Raw genomic sequence first — 22,806 nt, 5'->3', positions numbered from 1 at the left:
CACAGAGTAATAGAATGGATAAAAAAGCAAGACCCATCTATATGCTGCTTACAAGAGACGAACCTCAAACCCAAAGACATACACAGACTAAAAGTCAAGGGATGGAAAAAGATATTTCATGCAAACAACAGGCAGAAAAAAGCAGGTGTTGCAGTACTAGTATCAGACAAATTAGACTTCAAAACAAAGAAAGTGACAAGAGATAAAGAAGGACATTACATAATGATAAAGGGCTCAGTTCAACAAGAGGATATAACCATTATAAATATATATACACCCAATACAGGAGGACCAACATATGTGAAACAAATACTAACAGAATTAAAGGAGGAAATAGAATGCAATACATTCCTTCCAGGAGATTTCAACACACCACTCACTCCAAAGGACAGATTCACCAGACAGAAAATAAGTAAGAACACAGAGGCACTGAACAACACACTGAACCAGATGGACCTAACAGACATCTACAGAACTCTACACCCAAAAGCAACAGGATACACATTCTTCTCAAGTGCACACGGAACATTTTCCAGAATAGACCACATAGTAGGCCACAAAAAGAGACTCAGCAAATTCAAAAAGACTGAAATTCTACCAACCAACTTTTCAGACCACAAAGGCATAAAACTAGAAATAAATTGTACAAAGAAAGCAAAAAGGCTCACAAACACATGGAGGCTTAATAACATGCTCCTAAATAATCAATGGATCAACCACCAAATTAAAATAGAGATCAAGCAATATATGGAGACAAATGACAACAACAACACAAAGCCCCGACTTCTGTGGGACATAGCAAAAGCAATTCTAAGAGGAAAGTATATAGCAATCCAGGCATATTTAAAGAAGGAAGCACAATCCCAAATGAACAGTCTAAAGTCACAATTATTGAAATTGGAAAAAGAAGAACAAATGAGGCCTAAAGTTAGCAGAAGGAGGGACATAATAAAGATTGGAGAAGAAATAAATAAAATTGAGAAGAATTAAAAAAATAGAAAAAAATCAATGAAACCAAGAGCTGGTTCTTTGAGAAAATAAACAAAATAGATAAGGCCCCGGCCAGACTTATTAAGAGAAAAAAGAGAATCAACACACATCAACAGAATCAGAAACGAGAAAGGAACACTCACGATGGACCCCACAGAAATATAAAGAATTATTAGAGAATACTATGAAAACCTATATGCTAACAAGCTTGAAAACCCAGAAGAAATGGACAACATCCTAGAAAAATACAACCTTCCAAGAAAGAAACAGAAAATCTAAACAGACCAATTACCAGCAATGAAATTGAACCTGTAATCAAAAAACTACCCTAGAGCAAAACCCCGGAGCTAGATGGATTTACCGCTGAATTTTATCAGACATACAGAGAACACATAATACCCATTCTCCTTAAAGTTTTCCAAAAAACAGAAGAGGAGGGAATACTCCCAAACTCATTCTATGAAGCCAGCATCACCCTAATACCAATACCAGGCAAAGACTCCACCAAAAAAGAAAATTACAGACGAATATCCCTGATGAACATAGATGCAAAAATACTCAACAAAATATTAGCAAACTGAATTCAAAAATACATCAAGAGGATCACACACCATGACCAAGTGGGATTCATCTCAGGGATGCAAGGATGGTACAACATTAGAAAATCCATTAACATCATCCACCACATAAACAAAAAGAAGGATAAAACCATATGATCATCTCCACAGACGCTGAAAAAGCATTCGACAAAATTCAACATCCATTCATGATAAAAACTCTCAACAAAATGGGTATACAGGGCGAGTACCTCAACATAATAAAGGCCATATACAACAAACCCACAGCCAGCATCATACTGAACAGCGAGAAGCTGAAAGCTTTTCCTCTGAGATTGGGAACAAGACAGGGATGCCCACTCTCCCCACTGTTATTCAACATGGTACTGGAGGTCCTAGCCATGGCAATTAGACAAAACAAAGAAATACAAGGAATCCAGATTGGCAAAGAAGAAATCAAAGTCACTATTCGCAGATGACATGATATTGTACATAAAAAACCCTGAAGAATCCACTCCAAAACTACTAGAACTAATATCAGAATTCAGCAAAGTTGCAGGATACAAAATTAGTATACAAAGTCTGTTCCTTTCCTATACACTAATGGTGAACTAGCAGAAAGAGAAATCAGGAAAACAATTCTGTTCACAATTGCATCAAGAAGAATAAAATACCTAGGAATAAACCTAACCAAGGAAGTGAAATACCTATACCTTGAAAACTACAAGACACTCTTAAGAGAAATTAAAGAGGACACTAACAAGTGGAAACTCATCCCATGCTCTTGGCTAGGAAGAATTAATATTGTCAAAATGGCCATCCTGCCCAAAGCAGTCTACAGATTCAATGCAAACCCTATCAAACTACCAACAGCATTCTTCAACGAACTGAAACAAATAGTTCAAAAAGTCATATGGAACCACCAAAGACCCCGAATAGCCAAAGCAATCCTGAGAAGGAAGAATAAAACAGGGGGGATCTTGCTACCCAACTTCAAGCTCTACTACAAAGCCACAGTAATCAAGACAATTTGGTACTGGCACAAGAACAGAGCCACAGACCAGTGGAACAGAATAGAGACTCCAGACATTAACCCAAACATATATGGTCAATTAATACATGATAAAGGAACCATGGACATACAATGGGGAAATGACAGCCTCTTCAACAGTTGGTGTTGGCAAACTGGACAGCTACATGTAAGAGAATGAAACTGGATCATTGTCTAACACCATACACAAAAGTAATTTCAAAATATATCAAAGACCTGAATGTAAGTCATGAAACCATAAGACTCTTAGAAAAAAACATAGGCAAAAATCTCTTGGACATAAACATGAGCAACTTCATCATGAACATATCTTCCCAGACAAGGGAAACAAAAGCAAAAATGAACAAGTGGGACTATATCAAGCTGAAAAGCTTCTGTACAGCAAAGGACACCACCAATAAAACAAAAAGGCATCCTACAGTATGGGAGAATATATTCATAAATGACAGATTCGGGAAAGGGTTGACATCCAAAATATATAAAGAGCTCACGCACCTCAACAAACAAAAAGCAAATAATCCAATTAAAAAATGGGCAGAGGAACCGAACAGACAGTTCTCCAAAGAAGAAATTCAGATGGCCAACAACACATGAAAAGATGCTCCACATCGCTAGTCATCAGAAAAATGCAAATTAAAACCACAATGAGATATCACCTCATACCAGTAAGGATCGCCACCATCAAAAGACAAACAACAACAAATGTGGAGAAAGGGGAACCCTCCTACACTGCTGGTGGAAATGTAAATTAGTTCAACCATTGTGGAAAGCAGTATGGAGGTTCCTCAAAAAGCTCAAAATAGAAATACCATTTGACCCAGGAATTCCACTCCTAGGAATTTACCCTAAGAATACAATAGACCAGTTTGAAAAAGACAGATGCACTCCTATGTTTATTGCAGCACTATTTACAATAGCCAAGAAATGGAAGCAACCTAAGTGTCCATCAGTAGATGAATGGATAAAGAAGATGTGGTACATATACACAATGGAATATTATTCAGCCATAAGAAGAAAACAAATCCTACCATTTGCAACAAAATGGATGGAGCTAAAGGGTATTATGCTCAGTGAAATAAGCCAGGCAGAGAAAGAGAAGTACCAAATGATTTCACTCATATGTGGTGTATAAGAACAAAGAAAAAACTGTAGGAACAAAACAGCAGCAGAATCACAGAACCCAAGAATGGACTAACAGTTACCAAAGGGAAGGGAGTGGGGAGGAGGGGTGGGAAGGGAGGGATAAGGATGGGTGTGGGGGGAAGAAAGGGGCCATTAAGATTAGCATGTATAATGTGGGGGGAGGCATGGGAAGGGCTGTGCAACACAGAGAAGACAAGTAGTGATTCTACAGCATCTTACTATGCGATGGACAGTGACTGTAATGGGGTTTGTGGGAGGGACTTGGTGAAGGGGCTGTCTAGTAAACATAATGTTCCTCATGTAATTGTAGGTTAATGATACCAAAATTAAAAAGAAAAAAAGAAAAAAAAAGAAGAGTAGCACATGTTTTTATTAAGCTAATCATTTACAATCATGTGTACTATTAACCTTAGCATGCTAAAAGGCCCAGGCCTATGTGCTGTCTTTCCTCCTTCAGACCTGATGAGGTGATTTGCAATCTAGGCAATTAATAATGGCAAGCGAGCCCAGCCATAAACAACATAGTAAAAGGCAGTAAGGATTCCATCTTAAAAATAAGATTGCATTTTAATACCCAGGAAGTTAAGAAGTAAGATTCTTAACTTACTCTTTAGCAAACAGACAATACCTCAGCCAACCTTGGGCGCTGGGCAGGCGTTCTTGTTTGATATGCTCCCAGAACATGACACCTGTATCTCAGGGAAAAATCAAGAGCAGTAAATTTCTTGTGTTAATTTTAAATATTCAGGGGCCATTAACAAGTCCACACCCCTAAGCCCTTTATCACATTCCCAACTACCTATAAAACCCCTAGACAATGCACTGTCTCCTCCTGGCATAAGCCAGGAGCAATGTCCTCTCACTTTATCTCTAAATAAAAGCCTTTCCATGGCTCTCCTACCTTGAATGTTTGCTAAGTTCATTCTTTGACTCCACAAACAAGAACCCCGGCATCACTACTGGAGGGCAACACAAATCCCCTCTACAGAAATCTTCCCTGAACCCTTCGAATGCCCCATACACATAAGCCCCTTCACCTCTTTCCAGATTGCCCAATTTAGACAGCACAGCTCCAACCATGTTAGCACATAAAACAGAAAGACACACATGCAGCCCCACACACTGAATGGAAATATAAAATGATAAAGTGACTGGTCACAATGATAAGATTTCTACTCTTGCTAAGCCCTTTTCCCAATTATCTGTATGTTTACTATGAACACATATTCTTTTATTACAATCAAGGATATATTAATGCTACATTCTTCTGCAAAGAATGAATTTGTGCTCAGCTAGGAAAAAAAGCTTTACAATCTATTTTAAATTATTTCTAGGGTCTGGCTTAAGGTTTTTAGACATAGTTTGAGGGTCTCACCAAGCTCTTTGCCACCACACAAAACTATCACCCTCAGCCCCTCCTGCTATAACACATGAAAGCTGGATTAAATCTCTGGGATTTAAAATTTAACTTACATTAACTTGAAAATGAACTCAAGTAGCCCGAAAACCTTTGTATCCACTAACAGGCAGTGGTTTCTCTCTGTTTTCTGAACTTCAGGTTCAGAAATAATACAGAAAGATGATTTTGCAGAACTCAAGACATTCTGTCCCAGAGTACTGAGGAGAAATCAGTAAGAGAAACAAAAAGCAATTAAATTGGTACAGGAATGTCTGCTTAGGTCCTTGCAAGTTGCTACTTCATGTGTCTGTGGTCATTGAACAGGACAGCCTCTCCCCCCATGATTTCCTCTTTAAAAGCCCTAACTGCCAATGTCTCAGGGGGACAGTGGTTCTTTAAGGCATGAGCCTGCCACTCCCTCATTTGCTGTCAAATTAATAAACTATTCCTTTCCTTCCCTCAAAACCTTGTCATGGTGTTTTGTGATTTGACTTTGGTGACAAGGACTGATTTTCAGTAACAGTGCCTCTTAACATATCACTCATCTCCTCCGCTGACCATTGAGGCTGTGACCCTCAGTCTCCTCAGCCACCAAGAACTCAAGATCTTACCCAAAACACTGTCTAGGATAGCCCCTGAAGCCATCTTCCCAACATCACTCTGTCTTCTCCCCAACCTTGCAGATCAGTTTGGGGACTGACCTTTCAAGGGGTGCACCTCTCTGGTCTAAAGGTAACTGAATCTCTCTCTTGCCAGGTCAGTGAGGTAAGTTAAATGAGATTTAACCTTATTCTGGACAATGATACCCAGAGAGGTTTGCTAGAGATTCCAGGTAAAGCTGTTCTTATTCTCTAAAAGGAGAAACAAAGTGAGGAAGCCAAGGACCATGCTTTGTTTTCAAAGCATCTGCCCCAGAAATCACTGTGACCAATACACTTTCCCCAAATATTTCCTCCTTTCCAAATGACTAAAAGAGAAGTCTACAGTCGCTATCTGAAATTTCTTGTATTCCATCCACTCCTCAATCCTACTCTCTCCTGAAATCATCACTTAAAGGTCACCAATACCTCCTAACTGCCCCCCAGCGGCTTCCTCGAAGTCCTTGTCCTGCTCTTCTACCTCTGTACTACAGTAGCACCACATGCAGCTATTTCAATGTAAACTGATTAGAGCTGAAGAAAATTAACAAACTCAGTTCCACTATTCACATTTCAAGTGCTTGGTAGCCACACGTGGCTAGGGACAACCATACAGGCCAGCACAGCTGATACAGGGCAGGGACCTGAGGCAAGCATCATAATTTGTTTTCCAAAAAAGCCAAGATATAAACAGCATAGTAAGAACAGGAGGAATTCCATCTTAAGGCTAAGATTCCATTTCAAAAGCCAGAAGTCAGGAAGTAAGATTCCTAACATATTCTTTTTTTTATTTATTTATTTTTTTAGATAATTTTTATTGAAGGGTAGTTGCCGCACAGTATTACATTACATTAGTTTCAAGTGTACAACACAGTGATAAAACATTTATATACATAATTCTAGGTTCCAGCTATCACCCTACCAAGCTGTTACAATATCTTGACTATATTCCTTATGCTATACATTACATCCCGGTTACTTATTTATTTTACCATTGGAAGTCTGTCCTTTTTTTTTTTTTTCTTTTTTTTTTTGTGAGGGCATCTCTCATATTTATTGATCAAATGGTTGTTAACAACAATAAAATTCTGTATAGGGGAGTCAATGCTCAATGCACAATCATTAATCCACCCCAAGCCTAATTTTTGTCAGTCTCCAATCTTCTGAGGCATAACAAGTTCTTACATGGAGAACAAATTCTTACATAATGAATAAGTTACATAGTGAACAGTAGTACAAGGGCAGTCATCACAGAAACTTTCGGTTTTGCTCATGCATTATGAACTATAAACAGTTCAAATATGAATACTCATTTGGTTTTTATACTTGATTTATATGTGGATACCACATTTCTCTCTTTATTATTATTATTTTTAATAAAATGCTGAAGTGGTAGGTAGATACAAGATAAAGGTAGAAAACATAGTTTAGTGTTGTAAGAGAGCAAATGTAGATGATCAGGTGTGTGTCTGTAGACTATGTTCCTAACATATTCTTTAGCAAACAGACAAGAACTCAGCCCACCTTGGGGGTAAGGGCAGGCAGTCTTGACTGATATGTTCCCAGAGGAAAGTCACTATCCTGGGGAGGAACTGGATCAATAAAATTCTTGTGTTAAGTTTATTTTGCAAAATCAGCTGGAGGACTGATAATAGAGGAGAGGAGACACAGTGTCTCTCACCTTGAGACCACCTGAAAGCTTACACCCCCGGCCCTTTGTCATGTTCCCGAAAAAGTGCTTAAAAGAGGGAATACCTAGCATGCTTCCTCTCCGAGGATGCCCAGACTTCCTCTCTCTTTAAGTGTGTAACTTTAAATAAAGCTTTCTCATTGCTCAACGTAACTGTATTTTGTCGCTCTGTGCCTTTCCAGTGGTGTTTCAGTTTCTTTGCTATTTCATTCTATTTCCAAGTCTCCACTTCGTCTCTGCTTTATTCTTGATAAGGTGGGGGCTGGGGGGCATGCTGAGAGCTCAGAATTGGACCTACGAGTTCCCCGTCTCCTAGGTGACCCGGAGGGAACTGCAGCTGCAGTAGCCTGCCTGAAAATCTCCCTTCATCCCGTGCTCTGCAGCTCCCCCAAATCCTGGGGTGGCAGGGGCTAGCTGCCATGCCCTGCAGATCCAAGCAGACAAGATACCAGGTGACCCTGACTTCAGGAGCTGGTGAGGGTGACTGCCCTATGCTGAGAAGTTCAGCGAGCTCCCGCTCCCTCCCTCTGCACTTTCCTGCTCTCAGCTGCTTGCAAGGCCCTACTCTTGCTTTGAATTCCTTCTTTACCTACACTCTTCCATGCTGCTTGAGACCACTTCAGAGTCAAGGGCCTTCCCCTGTCTAGGTTGGAGTTTCACCTGGTGCACGGGGAGAGACCTCCCAGATGCAGCTGCCCGGCAACACGGCTGTAGATTTTCATCATCATGTTGCCGGGTAGCTGTGTTTGGCTGGGGAGGTCTCCCCCTGCACACTAGGTGAAGCACCAGGAGAAACCTCAACCTGGACAGGGGAGAGTTCTTGACTCTGGATGAGAAAGAATTTCTGAACAGGTCAGGCGAGTGTAGGTAAGGAAGGAATTCATTAAAGCAAGAGAAGCAGGGAATGGCAGCTGTCTTGCAGGCAGCAGAGAACAGGTAAGTGCAGAGGGAAAGAGGGAAAGTTCTTGGCCTAGGGCAGATTCCCTTGCCAACTCTTAAAGACAGGGTCACTTGGCATCCTATGTCTGTTGGATCTGCACAGCATGGGGACCAGCTTCTACCACCCCAGGATTTGGGGGAGCCACGGAGCACAGGATGGAATGAGATTATGTTCTGAGAACTTCCCTAAGAATGGAGATTTTTCAGGCAGGCTACTAAGAGCAGATCACACAGCTGCAGTTCCGTCCAGGTTACCCAGGCAACGGAAACTTGCAGGTCCAAATCTGAGCTCTCAACAGCCCCTTCCTACTTATCAGCAGTAGAGTGGAGAGACAAAGTGAAGACTTGTAAATAAAATGAAATAGCAAAGAGACAAAAGGCAATAATTAGAGCAGTGAGAAAGCTTTATTTGAAAGTATGCACTTAAAGAAAGGAAAATGCAGGCATCCTCAGAGAGGAGGGGTGCTGACAGGTTGGGTATTCCTTCTTTTAAGGCTTTCAAGAATGGGGCAAAGGGCAGGGAGGGGTTGTTGGGTGTAGGCTTGACTTGTGGTCTTAAGATGTTTATCTTTGATAAGAGACACTGAGTCTCCTTTCCTTTATTATGAGTCCTCCAGCTGACTTTGCTAAACAAACCCAACACAAGGGATTCATCCTGTTCTTCTCCAAGATAGTGGTTACCCTCAAAGCAGTGGGGACATATCAGTTAAGACTGATTGCCCTGCCTTAAGGTAGGCTGGTGGGTTATTGCTGATTACCAGAGAATATGTTAGGAATCTCAATTCTCTGCTATTTAAAATGGGATCTTAGCCTTAAGATGGGGTCTCTCCTGTTCTTACTATACTGTTTATACCTCAGTGTTTTTCATCATAGGCAGGAAAAGTTAATCATGACGCGTGTCCCATGTCCCTGCCCCACCTCAGTCACACGAAGTTCTACTGGACAGTACTGCTCTGTAACACCCACACCTGCAGACCCTCCCTCTGTCCCACGACTTCCATGCAGTCTGCCCCCTCTTGGCTTCCACGTCCACACATTAAAGTCTCCTCGTGTCTGTCTGAACTTGACTTTACCAGTCACTCTTCTTCCCTCTGTCCCCTGAACACAGACATGTTCCAAGGCTTGCTCTTGTGGCCCCACTCTCTCTCCCTGGACAATTCCTTACACTGGCAGCTTCCCCTATCATATCTTTAGCAAGTGAGTCCCACATCTACTTGTATATGCCACTCTCTACAGGTTCAGATTTCCACCTCCAGGGGCCAGCAGTTTCTCTCTGTTCTTCTGGGCTCAAGCACAGTTGAAAACCACAGAGCAGTCCACAAACAGCAATACCAGAGGCTCAAATAGGTGGTCACTGAGGCAAAAACTGGGAGACCAGCAGAATGTCAAGAGCCAGATGAAGAGGTCTGAGAGTCACAGGCCTTAGCAGCAAGAGAGCATTAGTACCTAGGCAAGTGAGATGGGAATGTGGAAAAACCCAAGAGCACAGTCCTACCAATTCTGCCAAAAGACATGTTCTCCCTCTGTATTTTTAATTAGCAGCCCACGCATACACTGGCTCCTGCCCTAGGACCTGTCTCTTTCATACTTAACACATCCAACATGAAATGCATTATCTTTTCCACAAAGTATCTTCCTCTGAGTTCCTCTTACCAGCAAATTGCTGTTCCCCATCACAAACCCATGCTAGAAAACTAACACACACACCCTCTCCCACTGAAGCTAGCTAGCCCTGTGGAGTGAGTGAGCACTGTGATAAGGAATCAAAAGACCAAGGCTCCAGGTCTAGCTCTCCCACCCACTAACTGTGGGATAAAGTCTTTAACCTGTCTGGATCTCAGTTTATTCATTTGTAAAGTAAGGGTGATAAAAATCTTTGTGAGGCTATCAAGCCAACCATCCTAAAGCACAGATTTCTTTGTATCTGCTTGAAAACCAAGATGATTCCCCAAATGATTCTTAATCCACTTTATGAAATTCTGAGACAGGTGTACACAGTCTCTCTCATACATACACACACACTTACACAACTCTCAGGACTTTCAAGATCTGAAGCCCATTATTCCTATCTCAGATTCAGAATACTGATAAGAAAAAATACTGAAATGTCCTAAATTCAGTGACATAGGGCTGGAGAATGAGGGAAAGAGACAAAGGGAGGTAATCAGTCAATAGTCAGGGGCCCTAGCTAACCAGAAACCCCACATTCCTGGATGAACTCATTTCAACAATCATCTAGAAGGTCCCCAGAACCACTGCATCCTCCTTGTGTGTGACCAGTGTCTGACCATCATCAACCACCAGGCCACAAGTCTTTTCTACGGACTCACCACCTATCCCAGAACTTCCCCCCTTCTAGTTAGCCCACTTTACCTATTTATAGCCAATGTGAATTTAGAAAACGTTCTTTCCTTCAGACCCCTCATAAATGTGCCCCGTTACTTGAGTCTGGCCTTACTGCTGGTGTAGCAGACACTTCCTGTCCCAGGTCTCAGTCCTTTATCTGGCTGCATCTGTAAAGACTCAATAAACCCTTTTATTTCAGTGATCTCTTGGTCTCTAGAGTTTTTGATTTGTCACACCTAACTCAAGATACTAGAGTTGAGAGTCTTTACTGTGGCATTAGGTCCTCCGCAATCTGGATATAATCTACCTTGCTGGGTTTTTCTACCAGGACACATTTGCCACGACTCTGGAAGACACTATTCCCTAAACACACCACAGTATTCCCTTAGCTTATAATGTCCACCTTTCTTGACCACAGTGATGGCAGGGTGGGGAGCTGGCAAAGAGTCGAGGCAGAACACCTAGGAGTACTCATCTCCAGACTTCATGTGAGAAAGCAAAAAACCTCTTACCTGTTTAAGCCACTTACTTTGAGCTTTGTTATTTGCAACTCAACCACCATATGAACAAAATCTGTAGGGTTATGTAAGTGTTTAAATAAATGCTCCTCTTTCCAGAAGCTTGGAATATGCATCGAAATTTAACAATGGCTAACTTTGAGTTAACATGCTATTTTTTTATATTTACCAAATTGCCTATAGTTATCTATATTATTTACATTATCAGAAAACAACATGTGTTTAATGTTTTATTAAAGAAAAGAAATAACAGATTGTCAAACTATTGGTAGATGTAATAAGATAGCTGGCTCTGTGGGGACATTTGAAGTAGTAGATTTCAACCTTCATGCACATTCAAGACTCCCAATGCCCGGGCTACATCCCAGAATAATTACATTAAAACCTTGACATTAGTGGGGGAGGGGAGCATTTGGTGTCAGGTCTACACATCAGTATTTTTTAAAGCTCCTCAGTCATTCTGACAGGCAGCCATGGCTGGGAACCACTGTTTTCAATGGAGAAAACAGCCTGGAGGAAGGAACTGCATCTGATTCATCTTTTTATCCTCAGAACCTGGCCCTGTGCCTAGCATGGAGCAAATACCCCATGGATGTCTGTGAACAAAAGGATGGCAAAGTGCAAGTGGCATAAGGGAACATCCCACACAAGACACAGGACACACCTGAAGAGCGTGGCTCACCTCAATGGCATAGCAGAAGTCAGCACCTGCTGTGACAGCCATCATTGACAAGAGCCCAGTGCCAGTGCCAATGTCGAGAACCAAGGCCTTCTGTCCTCTGTCCTTCACCCTGCTCACAGCAGCCCGGATACCTTGGTAATATTTTATATTCTAAGAGAAAGGGAGAAATAGCTGTCACTTCATACCTATCATTGTAAGTAAGTAGAAAGGTGCTTTTCACAGTTCCACTGGCAGCAGCTGTGTAAGTCATGACCTGCGGGCTCTCTGGCCCTCTAGGGGCAGCACTGGCTGGGTCAGGCAGGCCTGGTAAGACTCCAAGAGCACTGGGAGAGCCTCTTGCCCTTTATTAAGCAATTGCCCCTCCCCTCCACACCCACAGTTCTGTAGTCTGCTTAGGGACGCTGGGGCTCTGCAAGCCACATTCTCCTCTTCCCAGCTGTGAGCTACAGGGCAACTAGAGGGCGACTGGAAGGTAGGAAGAGCAGGAAGGTTCCTTCCCGTAGGGCTGCTGCTCTCATCATGTCCTCCCAGGAGCAGCAGCTGGTTGCAGACACGGGCTAACTCTCTGTCCTTCATCGCCAGCCACCTCAGGCCCCTCCAGAGCAGCTGCAGTACTGCCCAGCTGTCCTTCTCAGAAATCTGAGCACCAGTTCCATAGGACTGGGTTCGGGAAACCCACCATCTTCTCCCTTTGTTTCCCCAGCCCTATGCAAGACAGCTGCTTCCTGTATTACTACCACAAGGTTATCCTGATGCTCCCGTTTGCTTCCGAGTCCTTCCACCCCTGTGTAACCAATTCCCTCTGCTGAAATATGTAGCTTGGCTTTGATTTCCTTACTGGACTCTAATTCATATGGCTTCCTCATCTAAAAAATATTTTTCCCCTCAGGAAATCATTTCTTTGTTTTTAGCTTAGGTCTTTAATAGCTTAAACAGATACATGTCCATCTGTAACAGTTTGGCTGAATAGGTACCCTAACTATTCTGTTGAAAATAACTAAAAATGATGGAGAAATTATTTGTAAATCTTTTTAAATGCACTGGTGAGCTGATAAGTTAGTAAGTAATATGAAAAGGCCAAACACCTACAAGTGGATTCACCTCAGTTAAGCCCCAAGATGACACTTGAGATGACAGGTGACACTTTGATCACAGTCTGTGAGGGACCCAGAGCCAGGGGACGCACCTAAGGTGAGCCCACATTTCTAACCCACAGAAAACTGTGAGATAATAAGCCTATTACACCATTAAATTTTGGGATAATTTGTTATGCAACAGTTGATAACTAATACAGAGCTGGTATCAAAAGGGCAATATGCTCTGACCACATTGCAAACAAGTTAGAAATCTTAGTAACAAAAATCTAACAAGAAAAATAAGACTTTTGAACATTGAGAAATTCTAAACTCACAGGCAAAAGACTAAATCAAAAGGGAATTAAAAAATATCTAGAACAGAATAACTTTTAAAATTACATTACCAAAATTCATGAGATAGCTAAAAGCAGTATTCGGAGAGAAATGTATTAGAAAAGACAGAAGATAATAAGGTAAGCATCCACCTCAAAAGATTAGAAAGTGGACTGAAAAATAAACTCCAAATAAGCAGATGAATAAAAATAATAAAGAACAAAATTTAATGAACTAGTAAAAAAAAACAGTGAAGGGAGAAAAAGTACAATTAACCAAAAATGGGTGTGTGTGTGTGAGATGGTATCAGTATGTATGCTACAGATATTAAATGAGATTAAAGGACATTACAAAAACTTTTAGCAAACAAATTAGAAAAAAATCAAAGTGGACATTATGCTGGAGATTCTATCCAATGAACTAGAGCAAGAAAAAAATGAATTAAGGCCTAAAAATAAAGAAAATTATTATTCATAAGATAAGATGACTGTGAAAATACTGACAGATAATTATTAAAACTAAAAGAACATAAAAAGATTACAGGATTCCAAATCAATTATTAAAAATCAATTGAAATTTTATGTATCAACAAAGGCCTTTAAAACCTAGGCAAAGAGAAGGATTTCTTAGACAGCAGACAAAAAACACCAGCCAATAAAGGAAATAAAGGATAAGTCTGACATTAAATTTAAGAACTTGTATTACATCGATGAAAACCCACAAACTAAGAGAAGATACCTGCAGTACATATAACTAATAATTAGTACCCAGAATATATAAAGAACTCCTATAAATTACTAAGTCAGAAAAGAGGAAACATGAATAGCCAATGAACAAATGAAAAGAGGGCATACTCATGAGTAATCAGGGGAATGCAAATTAAAACTATAACGAGAGACTGGTTCAAACCCACCAGATTGTCAAAAATGTAAAAATTGATTAGTACCAAATACTGGTAAGGATGTGGACCGATAAGAACTATCACATATAGGTATGAGAATATAAACTGGCACTATCACTTTGGAAAAGAATTTGACATTACCTCATAGAGCTGAACACACTCAGTGGCCAGCAACCATTCCTAGGATACACAACCTTGAGAAAAAAGTAGGCATGTGCACCAGGGTACAGGTACTGGAATTTTCCAGTAGCTCTACTTACAATAGCAAGAAGCTGGAAAAAAATCCAAGTCTATCAATATAAGAATGTGTAAGTCATAACATATTTACACAATGGAATCTACATAGCAGTGAAAATGAATGAACTATAGCTACATGCAAAATGGATGAATCTCAAAAACTGTGTAGAGGAAAAAGGCAACTCACAGAGAATAAACACAGTATAACTCCACTAAATAGAGTTCAAAGGCAGACAAAACTAAGAATTTTTTTAAGGATATATAATACGTGGTAAAACTACAAAGAAAAACAAGGTGGTGGCTGATACAAAATTCAAGACAGAGGCGACTTCTGGGGGTGAGAAGGAAAGGAATGTAATAAAGGAGCATACAGGGGAATTCTGAATAATAGCAATGTTCTATTTTCCTAAGCTGAGTGGTAAGTCTATGAACAGTTATTTTATTATTCTTAAAATGTACATACACATTTAATATTCTTTTGTATGTCTACACCATAACAAAATTTTTTTCAAGAGCAAGAATGTACATATACATTTCATATTCTTTTGTATGTCTACATCATAATAACAAAATTTTTTTTCAAGAGCAAGAATGATACCAGACCTCAAAATAGCAATACTGGGCTCTAAAAGAAAATGGAGCGGTAATGTCAAAATTCTGAAGGAAGTGATTTCCAAACCAAAATTCAGATTTAGTCTATGTCCTACATATAAGGATAGAATAAAGAAGTTTTTGGATAAGCAAAGCCCCAAAAACCTTATCTCCCATACACCCTCTCACAGGGAACTGAGGAAGTATGTGCTTCACCAAAGAGAGGGGGTGAACCAGGGAGGAACACAGGGATCCAAGGAACAGAGGACCCAACATAAGAAGAGAAGTAAAGGAAATCTGTGGGACAATAAACAAGAACCTCAGGATGACAGACACACAGAAAGTCTAGAGAGCACCCAGTCCAGACTGCAGCAGGTCACAATCCCAGAGATCATGTCCAACAAAGTAAAACTGACAGAGTAGCTGATTGTTTTGACTTTTCCTCATGTGTAGAATTGCAGAGGGGAGTGTAGAAGTCAAAGGGTTAAATAACAAAGAGTCAGGAACATTCTGCCAAGGAGTTTGGATTTTTACCTCAAAAGCAGTGAGAGGCCACTGAAGAACAGAGAAGTAACATGGCAGACTGGCATTTCAGGAAGACCCCTTAGGCTGCTATGCATAGGAAGGAAAAGAGGGACCAACACCAGAAATGAGGGCTGAGCAGAGAGGGGTTGAAAAATCCACAGAATTTGGTAACAGATTGAAGGCTCAGAAGAAGAAAAGGGCACCCTTTTGTTGGCTTGGCTGATGAGATGGATGGCAAAGCCCTGGCAGCTGGCGCAAAGAGAAGCCTCTCTGCAGACGACACTATAATCAGGCTCACAGGCCCAAGAGTCCAGGAAGAAGCCAAGACCATTACGTCAGAGAGAACCAGTCAAAAGGCACAATGTTTGTTCCACATTCTATAGTTCCCCAACAGCTCAACAAAGGCACTCAGGTATTTGATGAAAATTAGGCAGTACCTGACCCTTCTGGTGTATCCTACACACTAATGATGCTTCAAGAGGTGGTGCAGTCATGCTGTTGCCTAGTAGCCCTGTCATGCTGACCAGGGCTGAGTGAAGGAGACACCATCACCAACACAGCCTCAAGACCAACCCGCCCTCGCGCCTGACCCTTCTCCCGCCCTGTAGGACTCAGTTTTTAAGCTTGGTCTTGCATCCTTCCCCTTCGAGCCTCCCAGCTTCGGAGCCATCCAGAGGAGACTGAAGAGTCAAGCACTCTGGCAGACCAGGAAACTGTGAGTTGCTAACCGTAAGACCAGAACTGCAACATAACTCAAAGAAGACTCAGATGAAACAAAAACGAAGGAGAAAAACTGCAATGTAATTCTGAATGAAGGCCAAATGTGCTTTACAAAATATAATCTGCAGTGACCTCTAGAGATTTGATTTTAAAATTATAAACTGACTATACAAGGTGAAAGCCTGTAATTAGAGAGTTTTTATCTAGAGATCATGGAGACCAGCTAGTATATCCCCCTCATTTTAAATCCTAGTAAGTGATGTCCCATGTTTTCTCCAAGGTCACACTCGGGTCAACAGCAGAGCCAGAAGCAGGACCCTGCCTCCTGACTGATCCCAACCACAACACCATATTGTCTCTCTGCATCTTTCCAAATTACATCACGTATCTGGGGCAGTTTTTAACCTTGTAATGGAAAGTTTTAAACACTACATCAAGGTAATGGTTCCCTTTTACACTTACTCTGTCTTTGTCATGCAGCATATCAGCATAGGATGATCTAAAAACAAAAACAAAAAAGACAGGTTAGAAACCTCTGCTAATAATGATATATGTCAATATACCATAATAGTCACATATATAAAATATATAAATGCATTCCTAAATCTAATGGAACAAACATCCAGGCCCATTTTAACCTACTCTAATAGAATTATAAGCTATTTTTTGATACTATAGAAAAATATCTCAGAGAAAGGTATTTATTTTCAGCTAAGAACCTCAGACTTAAAAACACTCTGGTAGTTAGCCCAGTCACAGTAATTCCACAGCCACTGATCACATTATACGTCATACTATTTTTCCTCAAGAACAACTCAGACTCAATTTGCCTAATATTTTACATACTCTTGCACACATCCGTACACTGGGATAGCCACAGATGCGACACTGGAACAGGAATCAGGGAAAGGGAAAGAACAAACCTGCTGTATGTGTGGGGCTATCATGCCCGACACCTTCCCTCATGCCATTGGGGAAAACTAAGAGCTCACCAAACCGAAGTGCTAAAGGAGGGACAGGCGCTTATCTGTACTTTTTCTACCTTAGTAATTCACAAACCTGAAAAATCTCTGGCAGAGGACAAGCCCCCAGAACTCAGCAAGTTCAGCCCAAAGATGCTTTCTGAGAGTTCCAAGTGACAGCCAAGGCACTCTCACTGAACAGAGAACCTTCAGCTTCCGGTCAGCATCAGAACCACTGAAGAGCTTATTTTAAAGTCAGGTTCCCACAGAGCACAAAAAGAGATTCTGACCAAAATATTGGGCTGGAATCTGGAAATGTGCATTTGCCCTGGTTCTCCAGCCAACTGTGACACAGGCAGTCCACAGTCTGCACTTTGAGGAGCACTGCACTCAACAAACGGGTTTGTTTTTTTTTTAATGGCACACCAAGGTTTTTACATCTGGACCCACCTAGGAATGTTTGGTTGAAATGTGGTCCTTTTTACCTTTCTCCACCTTTTAAGAGGTGCTTTCATTCCCCATGTTCTCTGCCTCATCACCCACTCACTCCCCACCAGTCCACTAACATCACTCTCCCTGAGCCCCACCAGCTCACTCCCCTCACTAACACCGAGGATTTCTGTGACCCTGCTGGACACTCCGTCTCACTCTCTGGCCATTCCCTCCTGGTTCTATTCCAGGATTTCTTCTGCAGCCCTCTACCTTTCTTATTCCACCCCATGAGCTCCTATAATATCTTCCAGTTTCAACTGTCACTAACAACTGCAAATTATCTCCAGACCCACATTTATCTGCCCATTGGCATCTCCAGCTGGATGACCAAACCCAGACAGCTTCCCCTCTCCAACAACACCCATTCCTCCTGTGTTTTCCCTCAGGGAACAACAGCTCCATCCACCTCGTCACTCTACTCAGAAATCTTGGTACTTCTTGAATTTTCTCTCTCTTTCCATCACTGCATCCAATGAGTGACCAAACTCAAGTTCCCTCAAAGGTGTCTCCTCCTCTCTCCACCTCTACTGCCTCAGGTTTGGCTGCAATATCCACCCAAATGGTTTGGCTTCCTCCAACCCACCCCTACACTGCTCTCAGTGAGTGTTCCAACATGCAGTGTAGTTTTCTCCCATTTAACATCTCAATCACCAAGAAAATAGAGCCCAAAATCTTTAAAAAGAACGTAGTATTTTTGAGCCCTTATTCTGCACCAGACATTGTATTTTAGTCACTCATCAAACAACCCTAAAATAAAGATATTTCATGATGCATGTATGTATTAGACTGAGGCTTGGAGAAGTTGAGTAGCGTGGCCAGTGTCACAGGGTTAAGAAGTGGCAGAGCCTGGATTTACATAGTCCTCTTTCTATATTTTGCTCCCACCCTTTCCAGCGTGACCCCTGCCTGCCTTCCCAGCATCCTCTCTCATCATACTCCAGCTACATGAACTGCTGGCCACCCCCACACTAGCTCATCTAGAAGCTTACACAGGGTCCCTGCTACTCAGAAAGCACTTTCCCTCCCTTTCGATTTGGGAAGTCACTCAAATACCACCCTCCAACCCAGCCAGTTATTACTGCTTCCATGAACTTTTGTGCCTATTTCTATTGGCACATTCCTTTGTCTCAGAGTGTTGTAATTTTTTTATGTCTGTCTCTTCCATCAAAATGGCCATGTTCCTTGAGGATGGGAACCTATTTTCTTTATTTTGGTATTCATAGCCCTAGCACAGCACTAGCATGTTGCCTGGCACTTATTGACTACTAAGTAGTAATTCACATACATATAACATTCCTTCCAAGAAAAAAAAAAAGCACTTTAATCTGTCTATTCAAGAGAATTCAACAACATAATAAATGTGTCACCATTTCAGTGACTAAATCTCATAAGCTCTCTACTCCTACTACTACTGAACCTTGGGTCCTCTTTTCTCCACTAGGCAGATCCTCTGGGACTCTGATAAGGCTGCTGCTAACATGCCTCTCTCTCCACACGGCATGACTTTGCCTAACTCCCACACAAACCCACCTGGACAAGCAGGCTGGCCCTGATCAGAAGCACTGGGTGACAGCCTTCACCACACTCAGACTGGATTCCAAAGCATCTGCTTTGAGATCAAGTGACCCATCCAGCTGTGGCCAACTGTGAACAAACTCTTGTTACCTTGCAATCTCCTGGTGGTAATCATAGTGCTCATCTTCCTCTAGCCACTCCATGGATCCCGTGGTAGGATTGGCCCGCCCACAGAAGACCTTCATGGTGCTGATCAGCTCTTCAGTTTTGGAATAGAAAAGCAGCTAACTTCTCATAGACAGGTCTGATTGTCAGAAATCTATTCACATTATAATGCCCAAAACTGTAGCAGAAAGAAATAATTTTAGGACAAGAAAAAAGAGGAAAAAAAAAAGAAGTAAAAATATCAGAGCCACTGAAAATATTGTTATTCAGTATTTTAATCTTTTCAGCTAGAGTTATTTGGTTTTATATTTAGCATATAACATCAAAAACTATGGAACAGAAATTCATAAGGCTATCTGGAAACTTCAGCAGTCTTCAGTGATTTCAACAGGGTCAAATGAGCCTTACAGGTGCATCTGTGAGCCCTCAGGTAAAGGCAGGTGAGAAGGGAAATAAAGCAGAAGAAAAGGTTAGGAGGAAAGGAGAGCAAAAAAGATTGGGGTGGTGGTAAACAAGTGCCACCAATACCACCTTGGGATATTAAACACTTAGTTTAAGAAAAAATACAAAGAGCAATTCAAAGAAACCAGGAAATCCTTCACCTAAACAAACATATCATAGCTATATGAAAACCTGGATAATCCCAGGAATATAATAATGTTGAGCCAAAAAATAAGCAAATCTTGTAACACATACAACATGGTTACATTTATTTAAAATTTATAATTATGCAAAACAGAACAATATATTCTTCAGGGATCACACTAAAAAGCATAGCAAGGAATGAGGGTAGTGGTTACTTCTGAGGGAAGGGGAAAGGATGGGATCAAAGGCCACACAGGGGACTTCAAAAGTAATAATACTGTGCTTTTTCTAAAGCTGGGTGGTGGGACTACATATGTTATGACTGCCATCTTTATGCCTCACTATTTTTTATAGTGATCACTTCTTATCTACTCAATATTTAATTTTAAAAGCAAGTTTAAAAAAACCCTCATCTAAAACTTTGCCTCAAATAAAATGTCAGCAGATTCACGTCTTGTATGCTTTTTCCCCAAAGAGACCTATTTCTGAGAGACAGAAAAACCACAGCTCAAAGTTGGAAGGCACTTCTCAGCAGGTATGGGCTCTCCCTGTGCCCTTCCCCTCTTGCCATACAGAAAACATCAAGTGTTCCACACTCCCCTTCCTTTCTTGTTAAACACTGATCCATCTTCGGGAAACCTTAGAAAGAATGCCTCCTGCACAGGTCCCTCAACATTCCTAAGGCATTTTATCGGCCAGAGTTACTTTCTTTTGAAGTTATCTAGCCTGAGTAAACATTGAATTCTTAAACAAGATGGGAAACAATCTTTTCTGAAAAATCTATTTCTGGAGGAGACAGGCAGTTACTGGCCTGGTTCAAAGTAGTCAATTTGTCCTTCGGTGAAACCAGACTTCTAAAATTCCAACATATCTGTCTTCTCATCTAGTGGCTTTCAAAGTTTCTGACAACCCCACTAACACACTTCACTAAGACACAATACACACATGTGTACATATAACCAAGTTTCATAAAACTGCATTCACCCTTCTTATTGGCAAGGCCCTCTAGTATCTTCTATTTCATTTTTCTTTTTAAATTGGTCATGAACCACTAAATTGATTTAATAACTCAGAGAAGAGTTGCAACCCAGAGTTTGAAAAGCATTGCTACAATCAGCTCTGTACACCTCATATGCTAATATTTATTTTTAAAAGACAGTATCTGGAGAGAGAGAACCAAGATGGCGGCATGAGTAGAGCAGAGGAAATCTCCTCCCAAAACCATATATATTTTTGAAAATACAACAAATACAACTAATCCTAAAAGAGAGACCAGAAGACACAGGGCAACAGCCAGACCACATCCACACCCACGAGAACCCAATGTCTCCTGAAGGGGGTAAGATACAAGCTGCTGCCTGGCGGGACCCGAGCACCCCTCCCCCCAGCTCCCAGGGGGAGGAGAGGAGTCAGAGCGGGGAGGGAGAGGGAGCCCAGGACTGCTAAACACCCAGCCCCAGCCATCCGCACCGGAGCGCAGACACAGTGCATGCATGGGGTGCTGGAAACTAGGGAAACAGGACAGTAAGACCTGTGAGTGGGTCCTCGCAGCTGGCGCCCCTGGGACAAAGAAAAGCGAGTGCTTTCTGAAAGTCTTAAAGGGACAGGAACCCCACAGCTGGACAGAATGCCCCGGGACACTTAGCCCAGCAGCTGGGAATCCCGGGGAACTCTGGGTGCCCGAAACCCCGCAGCACAGCTCAGAGGCCCCCTCACCGCAATAAACAGCCTCCAGCCTGTTCCCCCTCCAACGCGGCTCCGCCATATTAGAGAAGCAGCCTGAGGCAGGCCACGCCCACAGCAACTGCAGAGCTAAATAAACTCCATAGCCGCCGGGCAAGATCAGAAGCCCTGTCTGCAGGCAGCTGCGCAGCATAAGCTGCTAGAGGCCGCTCTTCTCCCAGGAGAGGAAGGCCATAAACGGGCAAGAAGGGACTTTCTCTTACCTAATGCACACGCCAGCTCCCCACAAATGTATCTATCACCATGAAAAGGCAGAAGAAATTGATACAGACCAAGATCACAGAGGCAAACCCTGAGAAGGAGGTAGACCTAACCAGTCTTCCTGAAAAATAATTAAAAATAAAGCTCATAACCATGATGATGGAGCTGCAGAGAAATATGCAAGAGCTAAGGGATGATGTCCGGAAGGACATTAGAGAAATGAAACAATCTCTGGAAGGATTTATAAACAGAAAGGATAAGATGCAAGAGGCCATTGATGGAACAGAAACCAGAGAACAGGAACGCATAGAAGCTGACACAGAGAGAGATAAAAGGATCTCCAGGAATGAAACAATATTAAGAGAAGTGTGTGACCAATCCAAAAGGGACAATATCCGCATTATAGGGGTACCAGAAGAAGAGAGAGAAAAAGGGATAGAAAGTGTATTTGAAGAAATAATTGCTGAAAATTTCCCCAAACTGGGAGAGGAAATAATCCATCAGACCATGGAAGTGTACAGAACTCCCAACAGAAAGGACCCAAGGAGGACAACACCAAGACACATATTAAAATGGCAAAGACCAAGGACAAGGACAGAGTTTTAAAGGCAGCTAGAGAGAGGAAAAAGGTCACCTACAAAGGAAAACCCATCAGGCTATCATCAGACTTCTCAACAGAAACCTTACAGGCCAGAAGAGAATGGCAGGATATATTTAATGCAATGAAACAGAAGGGCCTTGAACCAAGAATACTGTATCCAGCACGATTATCATTTAAATATGAAGGAGGGATTAAACAATTCCCAG

General features: G+C 41.6%; 1 protein-coding gene across 5 annotated transcripts in view; it reads right to left on the bottom strand.

Annotated features, from left to right (window-relative positions):
* PRMT7 (protein arginine methyltransferase 7) overlaps nucleotides 1–22,806 on the bottom strand; it is a 59,026-nt gene that overhangs the window by 33,491 nt on the left and 2,729 nt on the right. For 3 of the 5 annotated variants that reach the window (XM_057492834.1, XM_057492833.1, XM_057492835.1), the window contains exons 2-4: nucleotides 19,456–19,648; nucleotides 16,799–16,835; nucleotides 11,954–12,103 (exon numbers count right to left, since the gene is read on the bottom strand). In XM_057492834.1, coding sequence (XP_057348817.1) covers nucleotides 11,954–12,103; nucleotides 16,799–16,835; nucleotides 19,456–19,550 — 282 coding nt within the window. In that variant the 5' untranslated portion in view covers nucleotides 19,551–19,648. Of the gene's footprint in view, nucleotides 1–11,953; nucleotides 12,104–16,798; nucleotides 16,836–19,455; nucleotides 19,649–22,806 lie in introns of those variants that run through there. The other 2 variants (XM_057492836.1, XM_057492837.1) reach the window with 2 other exon arrangements.

Source organism: Manis pentadactyla, chromosome 15 (assembly GCF_030020395.1).
Source record: "Manis pentadactyla isolate mManPen7 chromosome 15, mManPen7.hap1, whole genome shotgun sequence".
Classification (NCBI taxonomy): Eukaryota; Metazoa; Chordata; class Mammalia; order Pholidota; family Manidae; genus Manis; species Manis pentadactyla.
This window is presented reverse-complemented; position numbering and strand designations above follow the sequence as displayed.